At 39.8% G+C, this 16606-nt stretch overlaps 2 protein-coding genes across 3 annotated transcripts; one reads left to right on the forward strand and one right to left on the reverse strand.

Moving 5' to 3' along the window:
• Nucleotides 1-62: 62 nt before the first annotated feature.
• On the forward strand, nt 63-13869 carry LOC124052523 (speckle-type POZ protein). 2 transcript variants are annotated; one of them, XM_046376896.1, is made up of 10 exons: nt 63-215; nt 7077-7271; nt 7382-7503; nt 8100-8251; nt 8392-8519; nt 8624-8801; nt 8989-9044; nt 10140-10262; nt 11055-11197; nt 12099-13869. In XM_046376896.1, the coding sequence occupies exons 2-10, from the start codon at nt 7194-7196 to the stop codon at nt 12241-12243; spliced, it is 1125 nt and encodes a 374-aa protein (XP_046232852.1). In that variant the 5' UTR covers nt 63-215; nt 7077-7193; the 3' UTR covers nt 12244-13869. The 2 variants fall into 2 exon arrangements, with proteins under 2 accessions (XP_046232852.1, XP_046232853.1); XM_046376897.1 differs by lacking the exon at nt 63-215 and adding an exon at nt 258-549.
• A 96-nt stretch (nt 13870-13965) lies between these two features.
• Nucleotides 13966-16369, reverse strand: LOC124052524 (neurexophilin-1-like). The gene is made up of 2 exons (XM_046376898.1): nt 16173-16369; nt 13966-15641 (listed from the first exon to the last, which is right to left on the reverse strand). Exons 1-2 carry the CDS (start codon nt 16230-16232, stop codon nt 14904-14906), a joined length of 798 nt encoding a protein of 265 aa, XP_046232854.1. The 5' UTR covers nt 16233-16369; the 3' UTR covers nt 13966-14903.
• Between the last annotated feature and the right edge of the window lie 237 nt (nt 16370-16606).

The raw sequence follows: 16606 nt of genomic DNA on the forward strand, positions 1-16606 counted from the left end.
ATAGATAAATGAAATTAAAAAATAATAAACAATTGTTTAGAATCTATACCATAGTTTAATTTTTCATTTTATTCATTGTGAAATTACTCCGAGACGGCAGGGGGTGCTCAATGCGAGACTGTGCAAGTTTGCCAGTTTTACAAGCAGCTAGCCTGCTAGCAAACAACAACAGAAGATCCCGGATAACTAGCGTTATAATTCAGCCTAACACAAAGGTAAGTCCGTCGGTAAATAAAACATAAATGGGTGATATACTGTATATAGATTTAAAATCACTCGGTGGGAGATGCAGTTTCATATTTTAAGCCGCAGTTTATGGGGCAGTTTCCCCGACCTTTTTGTTTGGCTTGGGTTAGCTGCTACATTAATAGGGCTAAGTAGCCAACTAGCTTCATCGCGTTAGCTCTCGTGCAATCGTCAGACTGACTGGATTATTTATAGTATTTATTTCATTTTGAATGTATCAGATCGGGATATGACTGCATGGGATTTTGTTATTATATTTGAGCTCACTGTTCTCGCCCAGCGAAAGTAAATCGACAAGTCAAAGTAAGATACAATCGATTATCTGTATTGTTAGCAGGTTACCTACCAGCTACTGTCACCACCTACATTTTCTGCTAAAGGTATAAGCTTTTATAGAAACACGTTTATTGCTACTAATCTTCGGGTCAAATGAATATAGTGTGTTTGTGGTTAACAAATAGGTATCAGGAATAAGATTTATGTCCTAGGCCTCCATCATACTTTTTCACTGAAACCATGTAATATTGGTTAAATACTGTAGTGGATATTATACAGGCGGTACAGCCCCTGATTTGCTCCTGTTGTTATGGTTTGTTTCCTTAAACTGTTTTTAAACCGGTTAGTTGACCAACTGTCATTTGCAGTTGTTGGGGTAGAAAGGGATGAGTGTAGATCATGTGATCCTGAGGCAGTGCAGCATGAGCACTTGCATTTTGGCATGAGTATGAAGATTATAATGCAATTCTTACGTCTGTTCTAGAGAAGGGTTAAGCAACATATAAAATGCTGTGGTCATAAATTTTGGTGTTGTAAGAGATATGTAAATATATTTTAAGTGAGATGTCCACTGGTTTGCTTTGGCCTGTGCATCTAGACAATGTGGAGTGTCTGACAGCTATTCTTCCATCCAAGACAATGTAAGCTATATTTCAGATGTAATGTCACTATTTCATATCTAACTTAAATGCAATTTAAAGTGGGTTGATATCTTTTTTTTTTTATTATGATGATTTAGAGCATAAGTGTAACCTGTGAGGCAAGACGTTCTTGCCCTACTTGTGATCTTTAGTGATCTTTTTGCTGCCTTGAAATTTAAAGTGCTGCCACACAGCAGATTTCAAATGGTCTCCAATTTAAGGTTTTCCTGAGTCTATCTCTTTGCCTTCCAGATATACTGAGTATACATAACTCACTTTAGCTGAGCTCGCCTTTAGTCTGATGACCCAAAGTAAAGTCCAATGCAATTGCCCTCTCCATTTTTCAAACTGTGTAAAAAAACAAAAAGAATAAAGAAATGTAATTTGGAAAATGATGAACTACGACTGAAGTCTCAAATCAGTTTTCAGCTCAGCAATGCATGTGATCAAATTTTCGTGTCATGAAACCAAGTCACAAACATTTGTTTCATCCCGAGAGTATTTTTAGATTTGTTCTTCTAATGGAGCTTGAGGCTAGATTTATCTTAAGTAGGTAAATTGTGTAACTTTAAAAAACAGAAACCAAATGCCCAGTCTATCCTTTTCAGATATGAGGGATATGTTGACATAATGTGCTTGAATTTTCTGCAGTGTGGCTGACTGGTGTCAACGTGTTCTCGTTTTGATTTTGAGTAACAATTAAAATTTAACTGTACACAAGTGGCTTAGAGAAATTTGTAATAAATAGGCCCCTTGATTAAAAACCTTTTAGAATTATAATTTGTTATACATGGTTCCTAAGGGTGTTTTGTTGATTTCTGGTGACATTTTGTGATATCATGTTTAATGAATTGGAGCTTTTTGTGATGTGGTCATTGATAGTCAGTTGTGAATTCCAGATAATGGCATGACTATTCCCCCCATTCATGACGTCTCACCACAACAGTGTCTGTCACACTTTGTTGATTAAGGATTTGAATTGAAACATCATACAACTCTAGTCTGCAGTGAGTCATTTTTTGCCATTAAATTCTGCTGGCTACTATTCTAATAAATTCACCAAGTTAAAAAATATTAATGGCATAGCTCCACTGCTCCTCAGATACCTCTTAAACCCCCCTTTTAAAGCTCTAATCACTCAACTAGTTGCTACTACTGGCTGCTCTGCTGCCTGCAGGAGTGTCTGCCTTTTAGAGGTCAACCTGTCAAGTGTAACTGTTTGTGGTGGTATGAAAAAGGTGACTGGAGACATTATATATGCATTGAAGTCCCTCTCCCCTTTAACCCCCCATGCCTGGCCAAGAGAGGAGGGTTTTAGTGAGGAAGTACAGGCAGGAGGTGAAGCCTGGGTGCTAATGCTTTTTTGCCCTGTCAAATCCCCTTCAATGTAATTGTGGGTCTACACAAAGTCAGGGATGAGAGCGATGCAAGCTGATCGCCGTAGCAAAATCAATAGTTCATACCTCTCTGAGATTGAGTTTTTAGGAAAGGAGGAGCACCGTGACCAAGGGCAGAATATGAAATCACTCCCACAGAGGCCTGACACGCGCTATGCAATCGATCCCCGGTCCCTGTACCAATTATACTTTTAAGGTTTGTCTGTGGCTTAGTGCAGTCCTCAAAGACTCAAGCTTTGGAAATAGACATTGTGTTCACTGACACCTCGACAAGGGTTGCAGTTTTTTCATTCCCCTTGGATATTGCTGTCTGAAATGCCTCCATACCTTCAGTCTTTAATTTAGAACAGAGATTGATTTCTCCTTTTTCTCGGTCTGAGGAATGAAATGTGAGGGGCAAAAAAGCATTGTGGTTAGAACTGCAACCTTATGTATCATATCTCCACAGATGTATATTCTTCCATTTTCATGTTGTTTTTTTATATTTGCATGTCTAATTCTGTTGTTGTGGCCACAGATGTTGCCATATAAACACTGATGTAAGGTTCTCTCTGTTTGTCTTTGAAATATTAATGTGTGGAATAGTCAGAAAACTAACCTTACTTTCACTAAGATTGAAATCATTAAAATGATTGTTTTTCTTTTTTCTACCGTGCACTAGATTTTGAGTTGATATTTGCTTAGTATTTTTGCTGTCTGTGATGCAATGGATTTTGATTGCAGCCCTTAAAATGTAAAAAACCTTTTCATGTAGTCATATTTGCTTTGATTATTGGACACAGATAATATACGTATATTGATGATAAGCGTATAGATTGTCTGGTTAAAGTTCAGTTGACACCTGTAAAAATTTATCTCCCTGCGCTTGACCTGGTGATAGTTCGTGTTTTTCTTTGAGAAACTTGTGTCTTGATCGACACGTCTTCCAGGTTTTGATTGGTGTCAGGTGTAACACATACAAACAAAGACTTGTTTTAGCAAAGAAGTCCACCAGTAATTACAACTGCAATCAGAATGTGTGCTGCTCATAGTGGCAGTAATTCTGCACACAACAGCAGGACACAGTAAAGTTGATCACTCAGGAGTTGTGTGCCTGCTGCTGTAACTCTTTATCTAACAGCTTGCTGTGGCTGTAGCTTCTTGACTGCCTGTCTTTAAATCCGGGTTTTGCTCACATCTGAGTCCATGGGTAGCTGAAAATGAAACTATAAAGCACAAAAAAGGTACGGCGACTGTTTCAATGCAGTGTGCATCTTCATCGGAATCCAACTGTCCAAGAACCTGGATTTGATTTTGCTCTCATACCTCTGTTTGATTTTGTTTCATCTCTATCTAACCACTTTTTTGTGGTAATTTATCTCTTTGAATGGTTCCAAAGATGGTAGCCCATCTTTCATTTGCCACTTGTTTTTTCATAGGGCTTCTCCTTCACTTTTCTTTTCATTTTCTTTCCCAGTACCCCATTCCTTTATCTTTGTCTCACTCTATCTTAGCAGTTACCAATGTGGAAGAATCAAGAAGATTGGTTAGTTCTTCATTCACTGGGTTTTTTTTTCAGAACTGGGCAAGTTCAAGCTTCAGACAGATTGTTTTGTATTGGCCAGACTTAGTAATGTAATTACTGTGATGGATAACTTCAGTAACATGACAAATATCCCTCTTAGTCTACTGAAATCATATTAGACTAAATATCGGGACTTGAGTAAAGATACACATACTCAAAGTGGCTATGCTCTTAGTAACATTTTTTCCATTAACATGCCGAATTGAGATTTTTCTTGACCATCTAGCGCACCTTTGACTGTAACTTAGTAGTATAGAGTTTTTAACAGAGTACTTGTGTTATGAACATCCTGTCCAGTCCAGAAAGGTTTAAATTGGGTACATGTCTGTTGTCTTCTGAGGTGTTCCTCAAGCCCTCTCACTGTTATTCGCAGTTTATATTTGTTTTGATGACGACAGCCACAGACATCTGTGTGTATTCTGAATTTGGTTACTCCATCCATGAGTGTGACCGCTCTGCATACTGAAATTACAGTGAAATGGGTCTTTTGCACAGCAGACAATTTTACTTGTCGTAGTAGGAAGAGTACAGTGTCACTAATAACACTGAAGAGAGTAGATGAACTTTATTGATCCCACAGTGGGGTAATTCACTAGTCATGGCATTTAAAGTAGTTAAAATAACAAAATTATATCAAACAATGATTGATTGATTGATAGCTTTGTCTGTGTTTTACACAGTGACAGTGTAACTGTGACTGAGCCAGCATGCACAATACCAAGACCTGGAAACTGAAGCAACTAAATGGCATTCAGCCATTGTTCATTTTATTTTCACTGTTCCTTTCCCATTGTGACATGTTAAATCAGGGCATATTTGATTGTCAGTAGAGGAGAAGGGTAGAGCGAGGGGAGATTGTCCACTCGGTAAGTGATTGATTGATTGAGTCACTCTTTCAGATGGATTAAAAAAAAAAACTGCTGACCATTAATATACCTGAGTAGCCTGCCCAAGCAGAGTGTGTGTGTGTGGGATGCACATGGTGTGTTTGTGTGAGAGAGGGGGAGAGCAAGAGGAGGTTGCACAGATCCAAAAATAAAAAATTAATATGTGGTGGGGAGTGTTGAGATTGTGGTGGGCTGCTACAAATGAATGTATGGGAAACCCTGGGATGGAGCCATTAGTGGCTCTGTAGAGCGAGAGAAAGGTAGAGACAGATGAAGGGTTAGGGGGATTGTGAAATAGAAAAAAGGATGTTGAAGAGTGGGAAAAAAATTGGCCGCAGATTAACAGCATGAGGGCCCAGAGAGAAACTGACTAGTATTATATGGGAGTGAAAAACATTGTGAAAAACAGCACCAGTTCAGCCACTGACCTTGCAGCAAGATGAAAAAGGCTTACACATTGGCTGATATTGTGTTAATGAGCGGGTCTCCGGTGCTGGGTAATTTGTCCTCTATAGGTATCAAAATGAGGGGCAATACAGTACCTGTATCAAATAATGAAGGACTGACCTGTATTCATGTTAAACATATATATATATATATATAAAATGCTAATTGTATGCTTTCTTTGTGGTTTTAGTTAACAGTTATGAGTTAAAAATATTCTTTTACGACTCCAAAGTTTATCTCTCAGCACTTTCAGATATTCCTAACATGTTTTTTGTTTCCTACTGAAGCTTCAAAATGTTTTAAAAGGTCACAAATACAGGTTATCTTTTTTCTTTGTATTCTCTTCTATCTATTCTGTCTTAATATTTTCAGTGTTGTGTGATGCTCAAGTGAATATTTACGGTGGCAGGACAATGTATGAGGGAATGACTCGCACATATCACCCAGCAGGACAGTGTGGCTCACTCTTGTGTTTTTCGTCATGTTTGGACAGCAATAGAGGTGTATGGTATGGAGGAGTAAGCTGTATCAGTCTTTGTCTTTTCTTGAAATTCGGTAACATTAACAGTGATATAGAGTATAAACATACAATATGGCACTGGTTTTGTCCTTTAGTGTGTAGATGATGAGGTCTCAGTCATGATAGAAGATTTTAATGCCAAGTCTAAACCCTGACCAGGCTTGACAATCATCCCACCAACCCATCTGTGAAATGTAAACCTTTTCAAAAGGCCAACAGCCTAAACAGATCTGCCCACACTAGTGTTTGCTTTCAAAAATCTGTGTGAAAATGATGAAAGTCCCAGATTGAAATGCCTTGTGATTTTTATGTTGTTTGTTTTCGACTCTTGTAGCTCAGTGCTGTTTGATAAACAGGCAAAATCCTGTTGGTGTGCAGCTGAGTTTTTAAGGTATCTTTTTTACTGGTCTTGATAGTTAAGCTTCACATTATGGCATCTTCTACAATTTTCATTTTGTGTATCTAAAAGAAGGAGAGAAAAGTCAGAATTTTATATAGTGGACAAAATATTTTGTAGCATTAAGCAGTCACTGTCAACTAGTTTAGGCTCTTGAAGAGAGCCAGGTGTCATGGTTGAAGTACCTCGATATGGTGATGCTGTTGAACGTTGTTAAAGGAGTGTGTGTGTGTTTTTGGAGGAAGGAAGTGTGAGTCACAAATCTGCACAATCTTCCTGTGTGACTTGATGGTAATTTGGGAACCTTAGACTTGGCCAATGGCTCTGGCTGACATCCTGTGAGGCAGCTTGTTTACTTACAGTTCATTTTTGAGACTTAATTGCAATTGCAGTGACTATTGATCTTAGAACAGGCATGGGCCATCGATCTCTTGCTGTCCCCTAATGGCTCAGGGACAATTCATCTGGGCCTGACACCACAAACCTCAATAGCAGGCAGTGTGGCCACAAGAATTAAGTGATATTGAATCTTAACTGGATAAAAGAAAGAGGCAGTGCCTATATGTTGCATCACAATGAGCCGAGCTTGTCTTTAAAAAATGTTTTTTTTCCGTCTGGTTGCCTTTTCTTTAAGAAGAAAATGAGATAGGATTTAAATTCTAGTGCGATCATTTAGTCACACTGACATTGTCTGTTCCTAGGGGGCAAACTGCTTCCATCTGGCGTGTACTGATGCAGATGGACGTCAGGACTGAACACTGACGAGCGGATTCCTCCTCCACACCCTCTTGCTCCTGACACCTTCTGTCACGCTGGCAATGTCAAGAGTCCCGAGTCCCCCTCCCCCTGCGGAAATGTCCAGCGGGCCTGTGGCTGAGAGCTGGTGTTACACACAGGTAAAATGACCGCACAGGAAGGTGAACTGTCTATCAACCAGCCTGCATTCAGTAACACTGTTGTCTCTTAATTTCTCTTTAAGTATTCTGAGCTCTTTTCCTTTTGGCAGATCAAAGTAGTAAAGTTCTCTTACATGTGGACCATCAACAACTTCAGCTTCTGTCGTGAAGAGATGGGCGAGGTCATCAAGAGCTCAACCTTCTCGTCTGGGGCCAATGACAAGCTGAAATGGTGGGTGGGCAAGAGAGCTGCTCTGTTTCATCACAGTCAAACACTAGTGTTTTTTAGTCTTGGGGTTGTGGACTGTTGAGAAACATTTAGGAAGTCCCATCCTGTCAGCTTAGAACTGCTGACTCCAACACAAATGTTATTACTGACATCCGGTCCGCTGAAAGTCTTTTTAATCTCGACCTCTTTACCAAACGAGTTACTCAGACATAATATCTTTTCAGGGCAGAGTTTCAAAGCAGTGTGTCCCAAGTGTTACTGACATGCATGAAGGTACTCTTCAAAATAAAACTGTGGTTACTTAGTGTGAACTCTAAAAAAAACATCTGTGTAATTGGTCTAATGTGCACCATGTTGATTAACAATAAAGAGAATTTTTTTTTCATAATTATTATAAATGTATCCCAGCTGTAATAAAAATAAGTATCCCAACCTGCATTTGTCTTAATAGCATCCAAAAAAGTTCCATCCATCCAAAACATTAGAAAACAAAAACATTAAAGGCATATCACAGTAGTCTAGTAAGGAGTGATTTACACCAGTAATACACCATCCCCTTCACTAGAGGTCTTAACAGTTGCACCGTGCTCCACAACCAGGTGTTTGCGAGTGAATCCCAAGGGCCTGGATGAGGAGAGTAAAGACTACCTGTCTCTCTACCTGCTGCTGGTCAGCTGTCCAAAGGCCGAAGTGCGCGCCAAGTTCAAATTCTCCATCCTCAACGCCAAGGGGGAGGAGACCAAAGCCATGGGTAAGTCAGCTGGGTAGCGCAATGTTCTCACTGCAACAGGGGGCATGAAAAAGTCACATTGTCGATGTTATATTTTAAAATCGCACGTTTATTTGGACTTTTGCCTGTTTGTGACTTCTGTATGTCTGGGCTGTGTGCAGAAAGCCAGAGGGCATATCGCTTTGTACAGGGGAAGGACTGGGGCTTTAAAAAATTCATCCGGAGAGACTTCCTTCTAGACGAAGCCAACGGCCTTCTACCTGACGACAAGCTCACGCTCTTCTGCGAGGTACGCTTCTCTACTCTTCTTGGTTCATACCTTTTCTCATTACAATGCCATCATTTTCTTCATTTTATTATTGTATTGCATTGCATTTAATTTCTCTCCCTCAGGTGAGTGTGGTGCAGGACTCGGTCAACATATCTGGACAGAACACCATGAACATGGTGAAAGTACCCGACTGCCGGCTAGCAGATGAGCTGGGGGGCCTGTGGGAGAACTCGCGCTTCACAGACTGTTCCCTGTGTGTGGCCGGTCAGGAGTTTCAGGCCCACAAAGCCATCCTGGCAGGTACAGACTTGAGTCATTCTATTCTGTTTTTCTGTTGCTGCAGTTTCCAATGGATGACTGTGTGGGGAGTGTATGTCTTTGTATATCTATTTATTAGTTAGCTGTCAGACAGCTGCTTGATCCCAGGATTACTAACATAGAAATTTTTTGTTCATGTCCTAATATGTTTCCTTGTCACTGCTTTCAGCACGTTCCCCTGTATTCAGCGCCATGTTTGAGCATGAGATGGAGGAAAGCAAAAAGGTGAGCTCAAGGTCCCATCCCCCTTTTTTTTTTTTCTTAGAAATAAATTTGTTTTGTTCCTCAGTGGCTCAACTGCTCATTTTTTTCCCTGCTGTGTGGAAGGGTTAAAGTGAGTGAAGGATTGTGTGCTGTCAAATGGCTGCAGCACAGAGCTATTTGGTGAAACTGAATGATAGTGCACCTGAAATGAAATTGTCCTGTCGTACTTCAGGGTCGGGATTCATCCTTCACTGACAAAGCTGCAGAATCAGAATTGCTGTTTTTTTTCATTTGTGACTGTAAGAAATGAAATCGCAGGAGAAGCTGCTCAGGTGTGTTTTTAAAACCAAGGCCATTTTAGGTGTTATGTGGCTACTTTTTGAAGGATACAATATTTTACATTGTCATTAACGTTTCAAATGAGGAGTACAGGAGTACATCATAACAATATAGCAATATAAGCAATATAAGAAAAATTAAACCACATGGCAGATAAAGAATCTTACATATAAATGAGATTTTAGAGTAAAAAAAAAGTACAATATATTTTTTAAAAAATGAGTTTGCTTTCAGTTTGAGTTTGCAGGTGCACATACTTTTGTTCTACTGATCGTGACCAAAAATATTGCACATTATGACTTTCATAGCTGGGCATGAAAAGCAGTCATTAAGTCTCCCTCACATTGTTTGCACTAAGGTTGCTCATGTTGCTTGGCACAGCAAGTCTCTCTGCCAACTCACACGTACTGTGTAGTTAAATCATGCAGCATAGACTCATTTGCAGTCCTCATAGTAATCTTGAATACCCCAAAGGAAGTGCAGCTTCCTAGCAAGATGAACAGGGAAGCTTAGAGGACCTGAATAATAATAACACATATTTAATTAAAAGCATGGATTGACTTCAGCAACTTTACAGAGGTACACAATACTTAACAGTTTCATTGCTTATTTACTGTCCCTACTTCCTACATATCAGCATTACAGAATGCTGTTTTTATGGTATAATGCAAAACCTGGTTAGATAATTGTCAGGAAAGCATGAGGAAGATCGCGGAGATGAAGCTTGAGGTGAAATGCTTCAATTGAATCCTTTTATCCCTTGTCTGTTTCTGTCAGAACCGTGTGGAGATCAACGACGTGGAGCCAGAGGTTTTCAAGGAGATGATGTGCTTCATTTACACAGACAAGGCTCCCAACCTGGACAAGATGGCTGATGACTTGCTGGCAGCAGCTGACAAGGTAATATAAGAGCACATACTGTATAACAAACGGCACATCTGCTGCTACATTGATGTATCTTGATACACTGAAACAGTGTTACTTGATCGAATATTCAGAAGCTGTTAGTTAGGGCTGCTTGGCTTTGAGTATTTTAACTCTCCAGGTCTTATTGCATTAATGTCATTAATGTAAGAGTGGCTCTCTCTTGTTTCTGAAAATACCAACTTAAGCTGTCTTAGCATTTAGTTCACACATGCTTCAACAACAAGACCATATTCTGTGCTCTTCTTTACATAACTGGCTCTAACAGTTAATACTGTAGACAACACCATACGTTACTCAGTACAGATGTTAATATTGGCTGCATTTGAAGAGAGTTGCATATTATTTTGTGAGCAGCATGCACTGTGAGCGTTTAGATCTCCCCACAGGTAAATGTAATGAGATGGATTAAGATCTGGGATGATACGAGTGCGCAGTATCCTCTAAACCTTAGTGCAGTAAGCCATCAGGATTCTAAGAAACAGTTGGATGATTTCACACTGATCTCACTCCTCCGTGACACCAAATGGGAGATTGACTTTGAGGCACAGATTCTCTCCGAGGTCGAGCATCCAAATGTTTAATATTGTATTTGTCCTAAAAACTGGATACGTTTCTGGATGGTCTGTGTTAGAGGTGGGTTATCACAGACACTGAGGCCATGCTGTCATCTCCCTGTCGTTCTGAATGCCGAAATGATATTTGCAAATACCACGTGAAACCTGATGAAGACGCGGTGTTACGATATTGCGTCCCTCGCTCTTTCAGTACGCTCTGGAAAGACTGAAGGTCATGTGTGAGGACGCGCTGTGCACCAGTCTGTCTGTGGAAAATGCTGCTGAGATCCTCATCCTGGCCGACCTGCACAGCGCAGACCAGCTCAAAACGCAGGCCGTCGACTTCATCAACTAGTGAGTTCACACACAAGCGCTTGTCATCACGTATAATTAGGACTCCAGCACCTTTTTAAAGATTCACAGCTCCTCAACAATCCAGCGAACATTTTGTCTCTGTTGTTGTGTCTTTCTGTTACATCTTCTTTATCTTGGCATCATTACTGACAGCACCTGGAGTCAGTCTCACCATCTCGCCTCATTTCTTGGTGTCACAGTTAATAATTTAATTTCACATGTCCCTTCATGGAGTGGTCTCTCTGACATATGTCAAGGCACCCTGACTCCTTATGACGTCCACTGTCACTTCTTCTGTTGATGTATGTGTGATAATAACTCTGAACATGTGTCTGTTTTTCTTACATTGTCTCCCTCTGTCAATAATGTGCGATTTATCATTTATATGTATAGAGCTTAAACAGATAGGTGATTAATTGACAGTAGTTAAACGGCAGAAGAACAGTCAGTAGAAATTGTACTCCGTATAATGGCGTATTTGTTTTTTGTCTTTATTTTTAAAGTTTTTAAGAGGTCACAAATAGACTGGTTTGTTTTTAATTTTTACTAGTTGTACGTAACAAGATTTTTTTCTTCAGGAAATGTTCACAGGCATTTTTCGCTGTATTCTGAATGTAAAACAGTGCATGAATTTGATATACTGTTAAGAATGTCAGATTTTGTGAACATGTAATTGTCGGTTCCTTGAATGACGTCTACTTCAAGTAGAATTTCCATAAAAAGAATCTTAATATTTTGGTCAATGCAGTAATCATGATAATCACTGATTAATCAATAATGAAAATAACTGTTAGATACAGCCGTATATATTCATTTATACAGATTGATTGTCTGTAAACTCATTTTTATTTCTTTTGTCCCTCACTCTTTTTCTCTGTCTGTCTCACGTTTCGTCCTCCAGCCATGCTGCAGAGGTGATGGAGACAGCAGGTTGGAAGTCCATGGTGGCGTCTCATCCACACCTGGTGGCTGAAGCTTACCGCTCCCTGGCTTCAGCCCAGTGCCCTTTTCTCGGACCCCCACGCAAGCGCCTCAAACAGTCTTAACAGCCTCACAGCAAGGCGCTACACTCGTGCATTCACAGACACATGCATATACACACACATGAACACACAGACCCCCCCCTCCCCAAACACAGGGACAACTTTTCCCCTTGCTGTTACCTAACACACTACCTACAGCCTCCCCCGATTCTCCCCCTTCTGCCCCATCCAAACCTGCTGTATTTAGTCTCTTCTAAAGATGGAGGGAAGAAGAAGGAGGAGGAGGAGAAGGAGTTGGAAGAAAAGGGCAGGTGGGATCATGAAGTGGATGTTTACTTTGTCGTTTACAAAGAAACCACAACACCCCTCCCCTTGTCTCCTCCGCTCTGGCATAGTGAGGTCTGACATTGTGCTCTTTTCCGTGTGTGAAGTTAAATCCTTCGACATCCTGTTAGTTCCTACTTTGGAATCCGTTCGGGAGGAAAAGCTGGACACAACAACCCAACAAGAGCCAAATGTCTGGAAGGCTTAAAGAACAAACGCAGATGAATAAAAGTCTTTAACTGTCTATTTTATCATAAGGCTTCTTTTTGCTCGGTTCTTAGCGTTTGGAGTAGCGCTGCAGAGAAGCACCCCAAACTAATGGACACATGGACCTGTGAGGGACAGGAGAAGGAGATGAAGAAGTATGCCTGTTAGTTACAAACCAGAAGCCCCCTCCCACTGAGAGAGACAACCAAGGGCTAGTCAACAAAAAAGCAGATATGGGACAAATTCTTCAAAGTAATTCTCCCAAAGAAAGTTGGGAAAACATTGCACTAAAGTCACAGGTCACCCGTTGTCAAACCCTTACCAGCAGTAAAGTAGAAATACTTTAGGCAAGCACACATTGAAGCAAGCTTCATGGACTAAAGACCCAGCTGGACCACCAAGAACAAGTACCCTTTAAGAAGATTAATCAGCAAGTGACAAAAACAGTACATGTACTCCCATATAGAACTCTGCTTTATCCGCGTCCGTTTTCATTTTTTAAATAGCTGGGGGGAAAAACAGTTTAGAGAGGATACAGAAAATAGCAACGCACAACTGGATGTCATTCTTGGGGAAATTGTATTTTGTGTATGGATCTGTCTTTGTAGCCCTTCAGGAGAAAATAAAATCCAAGGTGTCAACAGACAAACCGACCAGGAGACAACAAATGGAGGAGAAAAAAATACGCCAAGAAATGCTTTCAAAATAACATTAGGATTTAATCAGGCATGTTAATGTTCTTTTATGACTTACTTGTTTTTCTCCTCAGAACTGTCATTTCTATTTTTTTCACAGGAATTTGTACAGACACCAGTGTTTTTGAAGCTGTGTAAACAAAAGCATTTTCAACCATGAAATTGAAAAAAAAAAGGATAAAAAAGACAGATGTTTTCTTTGCAGGCATGAAGACTGAGGGGAAATGAAATTGAAATGAACACGTTTTAATGTTCAGAATAGACAGAATGTGAATAAATGCACCAAGGCAAACCACATGAAATACATTTGAAGTTATCATTTGAACCTGGTGGAAAATGGTAATGATAGAAGGAACCATTGTTGTTTCTTTCCTGTAGATATTGCTGGTTATAAGTGACACTTAGTTGTTGCCATTTTTTGTTCCCAAAAGAATAAACCACAACTATTTTGTATTGAATGCAATGCAAACCTTGTCTGGGTATTTTTGTGTGAGTTATGTGTTTGTATTGAATTGGTTATTTTCAGACATCCCATAAAACAACAGGAGTTTCATTTGGAATTGATCATGAGACTTTACAGAAAAATCAAATCACACACAAAGAAAATGTATTTAATGTAATGTATGGTCTGTTCTTGGTGTGTTCAGTATGTACATCATAAATGGTTTAGAACCCAATCCTGGTCCAGTATTCAGCATGCTCTCTCAACAAGCTGAAATAATAAGTTCTAATGGGAATAAGCTACAGTAAGCTACAGGCCTAAACCTACACATTTTGCTTCTAGCTCCCGTGAGTTCTGAACTAAAGAGTTTGCATGAGCATCTTTCCTCGCATTTGTAAGGACTGATTGTACCTAATTCAGTTGAAGGAAATGAAAGACAAATGTAGAAAACAGGTTTTGTAAAGGTTATTTATGAAGTGAGCCCATTAAATCTTCAGTGGCTCCAGAGATCATCCCTTGAATCACCTTTTTTAACCTGTCGGTCTTTGTTTTTTAATCATATTTGTTTCTTTATTAGGCAACATGCAGTAAAGAGTGACATAAATATGACAAAAAAATGCACAGGGTAAAGGCAAGAGCATTACAAACAAAAGACAGTAGAGGATGATGATAAATTAACCTCTGCAAACCAAAATATGGATTACTTGATTATTCGATTTTTGATACAGAATTGATTGGCAACCATTTGAAAATCAGTTAATGTCACATCAGTCTTTTTAAAAGCCTTTATATTTCTTGTGCTGTAAACATATTTTTAAAAACAATCATCACATCAACTGATAATGAAAATAATCCTGATAGCTGCAGCCCTAATTATATTCATTTCATATACAACAAGTCTACAACAAGCAAGATATTGCACTAAAAACATTTACAGCTTTTGTTCAGTTGTTGAAAAAAAAAGCATTCTAAATAAATGATAAACTTTAGAATCCATTAAAAACCCTTTAAAAACCTCCTCTTACTGAAATAACGATTCTCCACTGTCATCCTGGTCAGCCTGTAGGCACGTAGGCTCCCGGATTCTGGTAACTGTAGTCTGGACAGACTTTTTGAACCAGTCTGTAGTCTGTGCTGTAGAAAGACACGTAGACGCAGATGACCTGGAAGGGTTTGGAACACATCCAAGTGATGTGGCTCTGGGTCTGCTCCTGAGCACAAGTCTTGGACGGGTCGTAGTTGCACAGCATCACCTTTTTGTTGCGTTCAGTTTTCTCATAGTCCACCCTGCAGTTGAAAGTCTTCGAGTCTTTGGGGTTGACCACACTTTGACGCTCCAGATCAAACTCCACCTCTTTCATCGGTGGGACAAGGCTGACCGACACGTTGCCCACACCCGTGGAGTTGTGGCGGAAGTAAACTCCAAGAGAACCGTTCCCATGATCCACGATCTTGCCCATTATCAGCAAATTCAGTTTGACCGTTTTAATGTTTGAGTAAAAGTCCCCCCAAGTGAACGTCCTGGAGAATTTAGATGTTCCATGAATTTTCATGGTGGGGTGAAGCTTTAGCTTTAATGGCGGTTTAGTGTATGATTGACTGTGTTTTCCAAGTATTTCCGGAAGTCCCTGATTTGAAAGAGGAATAAAAGAATCGACGGGTAGTTTGGTGTTCTGAATCAAACTCTCAGTTTGGGGTGCCCAGTTTTTCTGCAAGGGAGGGTTCTGGTCTCTAAGTTCTTGTGAAGCACTATTGCTGAAGGTGAAGTTGCCCCGATGTTGCCCAAGAACCAACTAGACAAAAAAATCAGGAGAGAAAGTTAGACCTTGAGTACAACTGGAACTAAAATAATAAGTAAAACAGAGCGAAAATAAAAGGCTAAGGATGATCAGCGATTCAGTTAATCCTCACTTAAAATCCCTGAAAATATAAAAACGTCTGATTAACAACGAATGGAACTACAAACACTGTGTTGAAAGATATTCAGATTAGAATAAATTATGTTCTTAATATAAAATGACCAATTGTAAAGAATGGTACCTTTTAGATCCCTGAAGTAACAGTCTATAAAAAGCCTTTGACTCCTCACAAACACATGAATAAAATGCATCATATTTAATTAGCTTGTAGTCTAGTTTGATGTGTAAAACTGTAAAGTAACTAATAATTTTAGCGTCTCATATGAAAAATAAATAGTCGCAAAAGTCACATAAAGTGTTAGTACCTCACGAGATCTGGAGTATATACAATTTGCAACTTTTCTCCTGCTTCTTTTTGTGCAGAAATTTTAATGTGACATGCATCTACTTTTCTGTTTTTCTTACCAGACAAATTGTTCCTTTAAGAAGTATCCAAACAAAGCACTGCCTGGCAAACATCTCCATTCTGCATCAGTTCCTCTGTGAAGATCCCTCCACTGTCACCTGAACTTCATTCAGGCCTGGTTAACTGTCGGCAGTCCATGGTCAGTGTCTGCATCCACATTAAATGCAGAGAGAAACACTCAGTTGTACCATCAGCTTCCACTCACAGCACACACACTGGGAGGCTTTCTCAGATCTCCAGATTTTCAACACTCTGTTTTGCGGTCTGCGCCCCCATCCACCACCCCCACCCCCACCGCCAGCCCTGCACACCCTTTCACACACACCCTTTCCTTTAAGGACATGCAGTGTTAATAATATCACACTGTGATGAAAAATATCCTGCGTTGTGTTTTTGGTGATTAGTTTACTTCACACTTTTATGAGAATTTACT

This window comes from Scatophagus argus, chromosome 21 (genome assembly GCF_020382885.2).
Source record: "Scatophagus argus isolate fScaArg1 chromosome 21, fScaArg1.pri, whole genome shotgun sequence".
Taxonomy (NCBI): domain Eukaryota; kingdom Metazoa; phylum Chordata; class Actinopteri; family Scatophagidae; genus Scatophagus; species Scatophagus argus.